The sequence below is a fragment of the Microcaecilia unicolor genome, chromosome 13, assembly GCF_901765095.1.
Source record: "Microcaecilia unicolor chromosome 13, aMicUni1.1, whole genome shotgun sequence".
Classification (NCBI taxonomy): domain Eukaryota; kingdom Metazoa; phylum Chordata; class Amphibia; order Gymnophiona; family Siphonopidae; genus Microcaecilia; species Microcaecilia unicolor.
This window is the reverse complement of record NC_044043.1, coordinates 16,432,727-16,447,981: the sequence shown is the minus strand read 5'-3', so window position 1 is coordinate 16,447,981 and position 15,255 is coordinate 16,432,727. Positions and strand designations below refer to the sequence as shown.

General features: G+C 48.4%; 1 protein-coding gene across 6 annotated transcripts in view; it reads left to right on the top strand.

The window, feature by feature from the left end:
- Positions 1-15,255, top strand: part of SPDL1 (spindle apparatus coiled-coil protein 1) — a 347,822-nt gene that overhangs the window by 259,181 nt on the left and 73,386 nt on the right. For all 6 annotated transcript variants that reach the window (XM_030222480.1, XM_030222482.1, XM_030222476.1 and 3 more), the window contains one exon: positions 1,573-1,760. In XM_030222480.1, coding sequence (XP_030078340.1) covers positions 1,573-1,760 — 188 coding nt within the window. The remainder of the gene's footprint in view (positions 1-1,572; positions 1,761-15,255) is intronic.

Here is a 15,255-nt window from a genome sequence, read left to right as displayed (position 1 = left end):
TAAGTCTGGCCAGCCCTATCCCCGCCTCCCAACCACCAACCCCGCCTCCCAACCACCAGCTCTGGCACAGACTGTATAAGTCTGCCCAGCACTATCCCCGCCTCCCAACTACCAGTCCCGCCTCCCACCACCAGCTCTGGCACAGACCGTATAAGTCTGCCCAGCACTATCCCCGCCTCCCAACTACCAGTCCCGCCTCCCACCACCAGCTCTGGCACAGACCGTATAAGTCTGCCCAGCACTATCCCCGCCTCCCAACTACCAGTCCCGCCTCCCACCACCTGCTCTGGCACAGACCACATTGCGGAGGATTAAATGTTGAAATGTTTCCATAGCTGGATGTATTGGGCCAGGGGCCATCCAAGGTGAGGGTAAACGATATTTATTTAAAAAAAGGATTTTTCTGAATAACCTTTGCAATTTAACTCTAGTGGAAAATGAATCATACCACCGAGTTGGCACAAAAGACAAGCCTAAAGCCAACACTGCTTCCTGCTCTACTGATAGTGTACGAGAGGATAAATTGAAAATCACTATTGTTTCACTCTGCCCTGGCATCGAGATTCTTCCGGGCCCCCTTCTCAGCAGCTCTATTATGGGCCCAAGTTGTCTCTCCCTCTTCACCACCCCTATGGCCAAAGCAGATTTGGTTCCCTCTACTTCTGGACTTAGCCTCCAGAGATCCATGGAGACTGTACTGCTTTCTGACACTCAGCACTCAGAATGAAGATTCTCTTCTGCATTCACATTCCATTTTTATTTAATGGACAAAATATTAAAATATATCTAAGGGTTTATATTAAACTTTCAGTGCCTAGCCCTCACAGCTTGGACGTTGAGAGGCTAGAAGTTGACTTCTTGGATCTTTTATTAGTTAGCTAGTACATCAGGTCTGTACTCTTCTGTTTCTTAGCTGCTTTATTCTCCTGTGTTTATGCCTAGTCTTATATCAGGTTTTGGTTTATTTGAGTATATGGTTACAATGCAGTTGGGAAAATTGCCCACTTATGTGCCAGTAAAAATGTATTTGTTCTGCAACAGACATACCTGTGTTTCCTTAAAGGTGTCCTTGGAGCCAGGGTTAGGCAAGGATCACAACAAAGTATGTAATTTTGTATTTTCAAAAGTATGTGCTTTGTTTTGACCATAACAAGTATCTACAGAAAAAGCATTTGCAGATTTATGCAAGTATTTGTGCAGTTATCAGAGAGGAACTTCTGGCGCTGAGCAGTTGGTATGGATGGGCAGACTGGACAGGTCATATAATCTTTTATCTGCCATACTTTTCTCTGTTTCCAGGGAGGCATGTCATTGATACAACAAGGTACACAGATTGCAGAATTAGATTGAGTTTGCTTTCAACAAGAGCAGTTAGAGCCATACATTTTAGAGCTGTCTAATTCTATTTGGAATATATCCATATGAGGAAACACTTAGAAACTGCAGAAAGTCAGCATGATGAGCTACTCCTAAGCCAAAAGGCTTTTCTCCTTCTCTTGTTTGATGTCTAAATTGTACACAGTTTCTGGATTCTTATTTTCAGATGTTCTCTTGTTTTTATTTTCTTCACAGTAAAGAGAATGAGAAAATAAAAGATGAATTATATTTACAAAGGATGAAATCATTGACTGAGAGTCAACGAGTCCTGGAACTGGAGCGGAAACTGTTCACAAATGATGAGCAACTTCAACGTTGGCAAAGCGAGAATATGAAGCTACGAGTCACTCTGGATGAGTTAAAGATGAAATATGAACCTTTGGGTACACATTTGATATTAAGAGTATTGTTAATGATACTGGGTTAGATTTTATAACAGAATGGCTGGGTGAGAAGCCCAAAAAAGGTGCTTGTTTTGACTTGTTTTACAAAGGCAACATGAAGTGCCTATGTGCCCTTCTAAAAATGAATACCCAGAACCAGCTCCAATAACATGAAATTGTTAGCACACACCATTAACAGCTGCTGCAAACTGATCTAAATGTGTGCATGTACACTAAATCAATGCTTGCATATTTTATATGCCCATACACCAAAACTCTGCCTCTGCTGCACCCAGATTGTATGCCTGGAAATGCCTGTATGCAGACCACGCAAAAGTAGACACATTCCATTCATTTGCTTTTCGCACATACAGGAAGAGTAGAGAATAGATTCTCCAAGAACAGATAACAATGAAAGTGAGGTAGACCTCCAATGATTTTTAGAAAACTATTTGTGTGGAGCTGTGTAAACTAAAATTTGACCGAGGGCTGGGGCCAATTAAGATACATCCAAGGGTATTAAGGAGTTTAGGGAAGTTCTGGAGACTGCTGTCTGACGTTTTCTGCACTTCTTTAAATCGCGAGTGGTGAGGAAATGTCACACACTGGAATCACAGCATAATCCATCAATTTTGCATGGTCCACTATTAGAAAGCAAGATTTATTTTAACACAGTATGACACAGCAGTCCAGTTGCAAAGGAGAGAACTTCCGAAGTGCATCTGGGCCAGTTATTGATGATGACCACTTGTAAAAAAAAAAACCAGATCTAAATTAAGCAGCCCTGCCAAGAAAGCAAAACCCAAGATAGCAACAGGTGAAATGCGGTTAGGTGCATACTCCCCAGCCATAAATTATTCTTCACAGAGGGATGTGGGCACCTGCTACCTGTGAAGAGAGATGTGGAGCTGATTCTGTGAGCTGCGACAGAACCTAGCAAATGGCAAGGGTGAGATTGCAGAGATGATCACCGAACTGAGAAGGAATATGAATGAGTTTGGCTGCAGCCTGGATGAAACTGAGGGTTGAGTGGAAGAGTAGTTTGATCTATAGGTGAGCTGGAGAACACTGTTGAACCTCTATAAAAAGCTAATGAAAAGCTGGCTGGGAAGCTACAGGATGTGGAAAATAGCCTGCCAACAGAATCTTGTTTCAGGAGGATCCCAAAAACAGAGAAATCTTAGAACTGCAAGGTGATTCAAATTAATCAAACCATTCTGAGGATTTATGGTGGTATAGCAGAGCTACCGCAGGTAAAAATGGAGAAAGTACATCAGGTGGGGGGGGAGGGGGACACCATAACTGAACACTTAGATTATTGTGGCTTTCTTCCATAGCTGTACGATGGAAGAACAGATATAATATGGAACTCTTGCAAGGTGGAGACTTTTGCAGACTTGGCCCCAGTGACTTTGCAAAAGAGGTGCGAGTTAAAAGATGTAATGGAGAAACTGAAAAGATGTACACTATCTCTAACTGCCAATGCTGATGAGTCAGCCTTGCCCAGAGAAGAAATGTTCCATGAGCAATAATATAAAGAAGACAACTCGCTATGACAGGGAGCAAAGTGTAGCATAAGAGAGAGTGCAACCTCCCCCCCCCCCCCCCACCCAATGCATAAGTATAGTTAACTCACATTATGATATAGTCATCTGGGAGCAGGTTATCCTGACTTCATTGGATTTGAATCCAACCATCTCTCCGCCAGTCCAGCCACACATTCTTTGGCCTCATCAGCATTGTCAAAAAACTGAGTCTAACCTGCATGTGAAATTCTCAATTTAGAGGGATAAAGCAGTTCAAACTTAGCAGTATAATAAACAGTCACACAATAACACAGTGATTGACAGCAGATAAAGACCCACAAGGCTCATCCAGTTTGGCCAGAGCCACACCACCACTCTGCATGGGCCCCAGTCACCCATGCTTTAATTGCTGGTTGTCAACTCTTCACCTTGTCAATCATGTAGGCAGCCAAACATTATGGAGAGGATATGTGGTTATAACAAAGACTCCTAAGTATTACTGACAGTATTCAACTTAACCAGTCAAGATGTCTTTCCCCCATCACCTTCACTTGCAGCATCTAACAATAAAGTGGTCTACTACACTGGAGTTTGCAAAGCTTCACCTGTCTCTTGCCATTTGTGGGACACATAGTGTAGAAGACTGTCCGGCATCGGCCTCAGTTTCCCCAATGCTGGAGAGGCTGAATCTTCTTTCAGTCTTTTGCCATTTGCAAGACACAGACTGTAGAAGGTCTGTCCGGCATCGGCCTCAGTTTCCACTACTCTTGCCCAAGATAACACCTCAACAGCCACATTGTGTTTCCTTCCTCTTTCTACTAGGCATCCCCTATGTCTGTCCCATGCATTTGTGAATTTGCTTACCATTTTTGACAATACCACCTCTCCTGGAAAGGCATTCCAGGCATCTACTACCTTCTCTGTGAAAAAGTATTTCTTGATGTTACTCCTAAGTCTATCTTCCTGTAAACCTCCATTCATATCCTCTAGTTCTACTGCCCCTATGTCTCTGGGTTTGTTTGAATATTAAAACCTTTCAAGTACTTAAATGTCTGTATCATATCACCTTTAAGTACTTCTCTAGCGTGTACATATTCAAGTCCTTCAGTCTCTCTTCATACATCTTCTAGCACAAGCCATGTACCATTTTTGTCACTTTCCTCTGAACTGCCTCAAGTCTTTATTCCCTTGAAGAGGTATGGCCTCCAAAACTGGACACAGTAGTCCAAGTGTGGCCTCATCAACAACATGTACATGGTCATCAATATCTCTTTTCTTCTGCTGGTTATGCCTCTTGTTTTTTTGTTTTTTTTTTTTAATTTTAAAGAGTTTATTGAATTGAAACAGAACATACAAATAAACTGCAGATGTACATCTTAATGTGTTCCAAATACAAATTATAACATTTTCTGCTTGACATGAACCCTCTATAGGTTTCCCCCCTCCCTCTCCCATTCTCCTAAAGAGTTAGCAACCATTCTGTGTAGGGATCCCAAACCTGATGGTAGGGGATCAGATGGCCCAATCGCATTGCAGTCAACTTAGACATCAACTGGATGTAGTCCAGTTTCCTCAGGATCGCCCGTAGCCCCGGTAAGGTCTGTTGTTTCCATGCCGCCGCCAGCACCAATTTGCTCGCTACCAATATCTGTGTGGCCAGTTGAAACCCATGTTTTTTTTTGCTTCCTTGAGGCCGCACATGTAAAAGGCAATGTTCAATTTTCATGGGAAAAACACATTTCGTTATGCTAACAATCAATTTCACAACTCTGGTCCAGTATTGTTGAGCCTGTGGACAAGCCCACCAGATGTGCGCCATATCCCCTTCCATTCCGCATTGACGCCAGCAGAGGGGAGACCCCCCCTTAAACATTTTGGCTAGTCTCTGTGGAGTGTAGTACCAGCAGTATAATATTTTGTATCCATTTTCTACAAGAGCATTAGAAACTGACACCTTAAGCAAGGACGCGAACACCCTCTCCCACATGCAATATTCATAGGAGCCCCCTATTATGCTTTCCCACTTGTGTGTATAGTATAGAATGGGCCATGATTGTAGCAGGAGTGCCTTGTATAGTCTAGATATCCTGCCTCTACCACCTCCACTAGCCATTGCCCACTCTAATTGTGTTTCCTCTAGGCACAACTCATCTTTTGCTCGACGTAAGAGAAAATCCCTTAGTTGGCGATATTGGAAAGCATTGGAGGTTGGAATCCCATATTCCTCTTGCACTTCCTCAAAGGTGAGACGTTCCCCATCCTCCCACACCTGTCCCAGCTCCCATAAGCCCTTCTGCTCCCAATTCCTAAAGCATAAATCTGTGACTCCTGGTCTAAACCCGGGCGCGCAGCGAATCGTCATATGTAGAAAGTGTGTGCGTCCCCAAAATAAACTGGTGCGCACCCCGCTCCAAGTTGTAAGTGGCCACCGAATTATTGGGGGAAAAACCCTGGCATATCGTAGAGGAAGAAAGAGAGTCCGCTCTCCCGTCCAACAGTCCTCTATTTAATCTGGCCCAGACTAGTAGTGCTATAGAAATAAGTAGTAGTACATAAGTATTGCCATACTGGGAAAGATCAAAGGTCCATCAAGCCCAGCATCCTGTTTCCAACAGTGGCCAATCCAGGTCACAAATACCTGGCAAGATCCCCCAAAAAGTACAAAACATTTTATACTGCTTATCCCAGAAATAGTAGATTTTCTCCAAGTCCATTTAATTATAGTCTATGAACTTTTCCTTTAGGAAACCGTCCAAACATTTTTTAAACTCCGCTAAGCTAACCGCCTTTACCTCATTCTCCGGCAACGAATTCCAGAGTTTAATTACACGTTGAGCGAAGAAAACCTTTCTCCGATTCGCATGCCCCCTAGTCCTAGTATTTTTGGAAAACGTAAACAGACGCTTCACATCTACCCGTTCAACTCCACTCATTATTTTATAGACCTCTATCATATCTCCTCTCAGCCGCCTTTTCTTCAAGCTGAAGAGCCCTAGCCGCTTTAGCCTTTCCTCATAGGGAACTCGTCTCATCCCCTTTATCATTTTCATCGCCCTTGTCTGCACCTTTTCTAATTCCACTATGGGGCGCATTTTCAAAGCACTTAGACTTACAAAGTTCCATTAGTTACTATGGAACTTTGTAAGTCTAAATGCTTTGAAAATATGCCTCAAAATCTTTTTTGAGATGCTGCGACCAGAATTGAACACAGTATTCGAGGTATGGTTGCACCATGGAGCGATACAAAGACATTATAACATCCTCATTTTTGTTTTCCATTCCTTTCCTAATAATACCTTCTAACATTCTATTTGCGTTCTTAGCTGCAGCAGCACATTGAGGAGAAGGTTTCAACGTATCATCAACAACTACACCTAGATCCCTTTCTTGCTCTGTGACTCCTAACGTGGAACCTTGCATGACGTAGCTATAATTCAGGTTCCTCTTTCCCACAGGCATCACTTTGCACTTCCTCACATTAAACTTCATCTGCCATTTAGACGCCCAGTCTCCCAGTCTTGTAAGGTCCTCTTGTAATTTTTCACAATCCTCCCGCAATTTAACAACTTTGAATAACTTTGTGTCATCAGCAAATTTAATTACCTCACTAGTTACTCCCATTTCTAGGTCATTTATAAATATGTTAAAAAGCTGCGGTCCCAGCACAGATCCCTGGGGAACCCCACTAACTACCCTTCTCCATTGAGAATACTGACCATTTAACCCTACTCTGTGTTTTCTATCTTTTAACCAGTTTTTAATCCACAATAGAACACTACCTCCTATCCCATGACTCTCCAATTTCCTCTGGAGTCTTTCATGCGGTAACATAGTAGATGACGGCAGAGAAAGACCTGTACAGTCCATCCAGTCTGCCCAACAAGATAAACTCATATGTGCTACTTTATGTATGTGTATAGCTGACTTTGATTTGTATCTGCCATTTTCAGGGCACAGACCCTAGAAGTCTGGCCCGCCTCCCACCACCGACTCTGCCACCCAATCTCTGCTAAGCTTCTGAGGATCCATTCTTTCTAAACAGGATTCCTTTATGTTTATCGCGCACATTTTTGAATTCAGTTACCGTTTTCATCTCCACCACCTCCCGCGGGAGGGCATTCCAAGTGTCCACCACTCTCTCCGTGAAAAAATACTTCCTCACATTTTTCTTGAGTCTTCAATCTCATTTCATGTCCTCTAGATCTACCACCTTCCCATCTACGGAAAAGGTTCGTTTGCGGATTAATACCTTTCAAATATTTGAACATCTGTATCATATCACCCCTGTTTCTCTTTTCCTCCAGGGTATACATGTTCAGGTCAGCAAGTCTCTTTGTCAAACGCCTCCTGAAAATCCAGATACATAATATCAACCGGCTCACCTTTATCCACATGTTTGGTCACCCCTTCAAAAAATGTAGTAGATTGGTGAGGCAAGATTTCCCTTCACTAAGTCCATGTTGACTTTGTCTCTTGAATCCATGCTTTTGTATATGCTTTGTAATTTTGTTCTTAATAATAGTCTGTACCATTTTGCCCGGCACCGACGTCAGACTCACCGCTCTATAGTTTCCCGGATCTCCTCTGGAACCTTTTTTAAAAATTGGTGTTACATTGGCCACCCTCCAATGTTCCGGTACCATGTTCGATTTTAAAGATAGATTACATATTACTATAACTCCGCAAGCTCATTTTTCAGTTCTATCAGTGAATACCATCCGGTCCAGGAGATTTGCTACTCTTCAGTTTGTAGAACTGCCCCATTACATCCTCCAGGTTTACAGAGAATTCATTAAGTTTCTCCGACTTGTCAGCTTCGAATACCATTTCTGGCACCGGTATCACACCCAAATCTTCCTCGGTGAAGACCGAAGCAAAGAATTTATTTATTTATTTATTTATTTATTTATTTGGTCCAATTGTATCCCACATTTTCCCAGCTTATGCGGGCTCAATGTGGCTAACAAAGTTACAAGAAAATTACATAATACAACAGGAGAAAATTGTTCCAGTAGTAGGGTACAAAGAAGTACAGAGGAGCTAAAAAGCGAATGCTACATACCTGTAGAAGGTATTCTCCGAGGACAGCAGGCTGATTGTTCTCACTGATGGGGTGACGTCCACGGCAGCCCCTCCAATCGGAAACTTCACTAGCAAAGTCCTTTGCTAGCCCTCGCGCGCCCGCGCGCACCGCGCATGCGCGGCCGTCTTCCCGCCCGAAACCGGCTCGAGCCGGCCAGTCCAGTATGTAGCAAGACAATACACTTCAAGGAAAGACACAACTCCAAAGGGGAGGCGGGCGGGTTGGTGAGAACAATCAGCCTGCTGTCCTCGGAGAATACCTTCTACAGGTATGTAGCATTCGCTTTCTCCGAGGACAAGCAGGCTGCTTGTTCTCACTGATGGGGTATCCCTAGCCCCCAGGCTCACTCAAAACAACAACATTGGTCAATTGGGCCTCGCAATGGCGAGGCCATAACTGAGATTGACCTAAAAAATTTACCAACTAACTGAGAGTGTAGCCTGGAACAGAACAAACAGGGCCCTCGGGGGGTGGAGTTGGATCCTAAAGCCCAAACAGGTTCTGAAGAACTGACTGCCCGAACCGACTGTCGCGTCGGGTATCCTGCTGCAGGCAGTAATGGGATGTGAATGTGTGGACAGAAGCCCACGTCGCAGCTTTGCAAATTTCTTCAATGGAGGCTGACTTCAAGTGGGCTACCGACGCAGCCATGGCTCTAACATTATGAGCCGTGACATGACCCTCAAGAGCCAGCCCCGCCTGGGCGTAAGTGAAGGAAATGCAATCTGCTAGCCAATTGGATATGGTGCGTTTCCCTACAGCCACTCCCCTCCTATTGGGATCAAAAGAAACAAACAATTGGGCGGACTGTCTGTGGGGCTGTGTCCGCTCCAGGTAGAAGGCCAATGCTCTCTTGCAGTCCAATGTGTGCAGCTGACGTTCAGCAGGGCAGGAATGAGGACGGGGAAAGAATGTTGGCAAGACAATTGACTGGTTCAGATGGAACTCCGACACGACCTTTGGCAGGAACTTAGGGTGAGTGCGGAGGACTACTCTGTTGTGATGAAATTTAGTGTAAGGGGCCTGGGCTACCAGGGCCTGAAGCTCACTGACTCTACGAGCCGAAGTAACTGCCACCAAGAAAATGACCTTCCAGGTCAAGTACTTCGGATGGCATGAATCCAGTGGCTCAAAAGGAGGTTTCATCAGCTGGGTGAGAACGACATTGAGATCCCATGACACTGTAGGAGGCTTGACAGGGGGCTTTGACAAAAGCAAACCTCTCATGAAGCGAACAACTAAAGGCTGTCCTGAGATCGGCTTACCTTCCACTTGGTAATGGTATGCACTGATTGCACTAAGGTGAACTCTTACGGAGTTGGTCTTCAGACCAGACTCAGACAAGTGCAGAAGGTATTCAAGCAGGGTCTGTGTAGGACAAGAGCGAGGATCTAGGGCCTTGCTGTCACACCAGACGGCAAACCTCCTCCAATGAAAGAAGTAACTTCTCTTGGTGGAGTCTTTCCTGGAAGCAAGCAAGATGCGGGAGACACCCTCTGGCAGACCCAAAGAGGCAAAGTCTACGCCCTCAACATCCAGGCCGTGAGAGCCAGGGACTGGAGGTTGGGATGCAGAAGAGCCCCTTCGTCCTGCGTGATGAGGGTCGGAAAACACTCCAATCTCCACGGTTCTTCGGAGGATAACTCCAGAAGAAGGGGGAACCAGATCTGACGCGGCCAAAAAGGAGCAATCAGAATCATGGTGCCTCGGTCTTGCTTGAGTTTCAACAAAGTCTTCCCCACCAGAGGGATGGGAGGATAAGCATACAGGAGGCCCTCCCCCCAATCCAGGAGGAAGGCATCCGACGCCAGTCTGCCGTGGGCCTGAAGCCTGGAACAGAACTGAGGGACCTTGTGGTTCACTTGAGATGCGAAGAGATCCACCAGGGGGGTGCCCCACGCCTGGAAGATCTGTCGCACTACACGGGAATTGAGCGACCACTCGTGAGGTTGCATAATCCTGCTCAACCTGTCGGCCAGACTGTTGTTTACGCCTGCCAGATTTGTGGCTTGGAGCACCATGCCTTGACGGCGAGCCCAGAGCCACATGCTGACGGCTTCCTGACACAGGGGGCGAGATCCGGTGCCCCCCTGCTTGTTGACATAGTACATGGCAACCTGATTGTCTGTCTGAATTTGGATAATTTGGTGGGACAGCCGATCTCTGAAAGCCTTCAGAGCGTTCCAGATCGCTCGCAACTCCAGAAGGTTGATCTGTAGATCGCTTTCTTGGAGGGACCACCTTCCTTGGGTGTGGAGCCCATCGACATGAGCTCCCCATCCCAGGAGAGACGCATCCGTGGTCAGCACTTTTTGTGGCTGAGGAATTTGGAAGGGACGTCCCAGAGTCAAATTGGAGCAAATCGTCCACCAATACAGGGATTCGAGAAAACTCGTGGACAGGTGGATCACGTCCTCTAGACCCCCAGCGGCCTGATACCACTGGGAGGCTAGGGTCCATTGAGCAGATCTCATGTGAAGGCGGGCCATGGGAGTCACATGAACTGTGGAGGCCATGTGGCCCAGCAATCTCAACATCTGCCGAGCTGTGATCTGCTGGGACGCTCGCACCCGCGAGACGAGGGACAACAAGTTGTTGGCCCTCGCCTCTGGGAGATAGGCGCGAGCCGTCCGAGAATCCAGCAGGGCTCCGATGAATTCGAGTTTCTGCACTGGGAGAAGATGGGACTTTGGGTAATTTATCACAAACCCCAGTAGCTCCAGGAGGCGAATAGTCATCTGCATGGACTGCAGGGCTCCTGCCTCGGATGTGTTCTTCACCAGCCAATCGTCGAGATATGGGAACACGTGCACCCCCAGCCTGCGAAGCGCCGCTGCTACCACAGCTAGGCACTTTGTGAACACCCTGGGCGCAGAGGCGAGCCCAAAGGGTAGCACACAGTACTGGAAGTGGAGTGTGCCCAGCTGAAATCGCAGATACTGTCTGTGAGCTGGCAGTATCGGGATGTGTGTGTAGGCATCCTTCAAGTCCAGAGAGCATAGCCAATCGTTTTGCTGAATCATGGGGAGAAGGGTGCCCAGGGAAAGCATCCTGAACTTTTCTTTTACGAGATATTTGTTCAGGGCCCTTAGGTCTAGGATGGGACGCATCCCCCCTGTTTTCTTTTCCACAAGGAAGTACCTGGAATAGAATCCCAGCCCTTCTTGCCCGGATGGCACGGGCTCGACCGCATTGGCGCTGAGAAGGGCGGAGAGTTCCTCTGCAAGTACCTGCTTGTGCTGGAAGCTGTAGGAGTGAGCTCCCGGTGGACAATTTGGAGGTTGTGAGGCCAAATTGAGGGTGTATCCTTGCCGGACTATTTGGAGAACCCACTGATCGGAGGTTATGAGAGGCCACCTTAGGTGAAAAGCTTTCAACCTCCCTCCGACAGGCAGGTCGCCCGGCACTGACACTTGGATGTCGGCTATGCTCTGCTGGAGCCAGTCAAAAGCTCGCCCCTTGCTTTTGCTGGGGAGCCGCGGGGCCTTGCTGATTCGCACGCTGCTGACGAGAGCGAGCGCGCTGGGGCTTAGCCTGGGCCGCAGGCTGTCGGGAAGGAGGATTGTACCTACGCTTGCCAGAAGTATAGGGAACAGTCTTCCTTCCCCCGAAAAATCGTCTACCTGTAGAGGTAGAAGCGGAAGGCTGCCGGCGGGCGAACTTGTCGAATGCGGTGTCCCGCTGGTGGAGAGACTCTACCACCTGTTCGACTTTTTCGCCAAAAATGTTATCCGCACGGCAAGGCGAGTCCGCAATCCGCTGCTGGATTCTATTCTCCAGGTCGGCGGCACGCAGCCATGAGAGCCTGCGCATCACCACACCTTGAGCAGCGGCCCTGGACGCAACATCAAAAGTGTCATAAACTCCTCTGGCCAGGAATTTTCTGCACGCCTTCAGCTGCCTGACCACCTCCTGAAAAGGCTTGGCTTGCTCAGGGGGAAGAGCATCAACCAAGCCCGCCAACTGTCGCACATTGTTCCGCATGTGTATGCTCGTGTAGAGCTGGTAAGACTGGATCTTGGACACGAGCATAGAGGAATGGTAGGCCTTCCTCCCAAAGGAGTCTAAGGTTCTAGCGTCCTTGCCCGGGGGCGCCGAAGCATGTTCCCTAGAACTCTTAGCCTTCTTTAGGGCCAAATCCACAACTCCAGAGTCATGAGGCAACTGAGTGCGCATCAGCTCTGGGTCCCCATGGATCCGGTACTGGGACTCGATCTTCTTGGGAATGTGGGGATTAGTTAATGGCTTGGTCCAGTTCGCAAGCAATGTCTTCTTCAGGACATGGTGCAAGGGAACAGTGGACGCTTCCTTAGGTGGAGAAGGATAGTCCAGGAGCTCAAACATCTCAGCCCTGGGCTCGTCCTCCACAACCACCGGGAAGGGGATGGCCGTAGACATCTCCCGGACAAAGGAGGCAAAAGACAGACTCTCGGGAGGAGAAAGCTGTCTCTCAGGAGAGGGAGTGGGATCAGACGGAAGACCCGCAGACTCCTCGTCAGAGAAATATCTGGGATCTTCCTCTTCCTCCCACGAGGCCTCACCCTCGGTGTCAGACACAAGCTCACGGACCTGTGTCTGCAACCTCGCCCTGCTCGACTCCGTGGAACCCCGTCCACGATGGGGGCGTCGAGAGGTAGACTCCCTCGCCCGCATCGGCGAAGCTCCCTCCGCCGACGTAGTCGGGGAGCCTTTTTGGGAGGTGGCCGCGGTCGGCACCGCACGCGGTACCGACGTCGGGGACCTCAACCTGGGCGATGGGCCAGCCGGCGCCACGCTCGACGGTACCGGTGGCGCAAGCACCGCCGGTACCGGAGGGGTAGGGCGCAACAGCTCTCCCAGAATCTCTGGGAGAACGGCCCGGAGGCTCTCGTTTAGAGTGGCTGCAGAGAAAGGCTGAGAGGTCGATGCAGGCGTCGACGTCAGTACCTGTTCCGGGCGTGGAGGCTGTTCCGGGCTGTCCAGAGCGGAGCGCATCGACACCTCCTGAACAGAGGGTGAGCGGTCCTCTCGGTGCCGATGCCTGCTGGGTGCCGACTCCCTCGGCGACCCAGAGCTCTCGGTGCCGACACGGGGAGGAGACCGGTGTCGATGCTTCTTCGATTTCTTCCGAAGCATGTCACCGGAGCTCCCCGGCACCGACGAGGAGGACGTCGAATCCATCCGTCGCTTCCTCGGGGCCGAGACTGAAGAAGGTCGATCTCGGGGGGGCTGTACCGCAGGAGCCCTCAGGGTAGGAGGAGACCCACCCGAGGGCTCACCGCCACCAGCAGGGGAATGGACAGCCCTCACCTGCACTCCACCCGATGCACCACCGTCCGACGACATCAGCAGACGAGGTCCTGGTACCACCGACGTCGATGCAGCTATCCGATGTCTCGGCGCCGATGCAGAGGCCCGATGCCTCGATGCACTCGATGCAGGGGCGGCCGAGGAAGATGGTCTGGACGCTGACGACGTCGATGCACTCGAAGATCCCGGTGCCGATGCCGACGAAGAGCCCGAGAACAACACGTTCCACTGGGCTAGTCTCGCTACCTGAGTCCGCCTTTGAAGCAGGGAACACAGACTGCAGTTCTGAGGGCGGTGCTCGGCCCCCAGACACTGAAGACACGACGAGTGTCGATCAGTGAGCGAGATAACCCGGGCGCACTGGGTGCACTTCTTGAAGCCGCTGGAAGGCTTCGATGTCATGGGCGGAAAAATCACGCCGGCGAAATCAAAAGCCGAAATGGCGAATTTTGAAGCACCAAATTTAGAGGGAGAAAAAATCTCGACCGAGGCCGAAAAGAGGCCTTCCCCGACGACGAAAGAAAACTTACCGGGGCAAAAAAGCTGGAAGTACGGGGAGGATTTACACGAAACCCGGCGAGGGGTTTCCGGAGCACTTCCCGACTAAGGTAAAGCTTTCCCGAAGGAAAAAAACACGCTCAAAACAAATTGGACGCGCGAGGTCGACTTTCCGGGGCTCGACACGGCGAAAACACGACCGTACCGAGTGCGGACAAAAGAAGACTGGCCGGCTCGAGCCGGTTTCGGGCGGGAAGACGGCCGCGCATGCGCGGTGCGCGCGGGCGCGCGAGGGCTAGCAAAGGACTTTGCTAGTGAAGTTTCCGATTGGAGGGGCTGCCGTGGACGTCACCCCATCAGTGAGAACAAGCAGCCTGCTTGTCCTCGGAGAATAAGAGAATACGGATGGGAAAACAGGAGCAACCAAGGAGAAGCTGACAGAGGGTAAAGAGCAGGTAAACTACCAAAACAGGGGGGAAAAAAGAGGTTAAACAACATTGCTGACTTTGGGATAGGCTTTAGTAAACAAATAAGTTTTTAACAGATTTTTTTTTAAGTTTGATGATCCAATGACTCTTTCAAGAGTCTCAGCAAAGCATTCCAGGTTCTTGGGCTGATGAACGAGAAGGAAGAAGCGTAGAGCGTCTTGTATTTCAGATTCCTGCATGAAGGATAGTTCAGGTTAAGATAAGTTCTAGATGACACCATACAATTTCTTGCAGGCAAATCAATCAAATCATACATGTACACTGGTGCTTCGCCGTAAATGATCTTGTGAGTTAAGGCACAGATCTTGAAATCAGTACGGTCCTTAATGGGAAGCCAGTGAAGTCTCACACGAAGAGGCTGCGCACTGTCGAAGCGTGATTTACCAAAGAACAGTCTGGCTGCTGTGTTTTGAACCGTCTGGAACTTCTTTAGAATGTAGTGTGTACAACCAGCGAAAATGGCACTGCAGTAGTTGATGTGGCTTAAGACCAGAGAATGAATCAGGGTTCGAAAAATATCTTTTGGCAGGAGCTGTTTGATGCGTTTAAGCTTCCACAAAGACAAGAACATTTTCTTCGTTATTAGCTTAACCTATCAAGTGACAGATGGC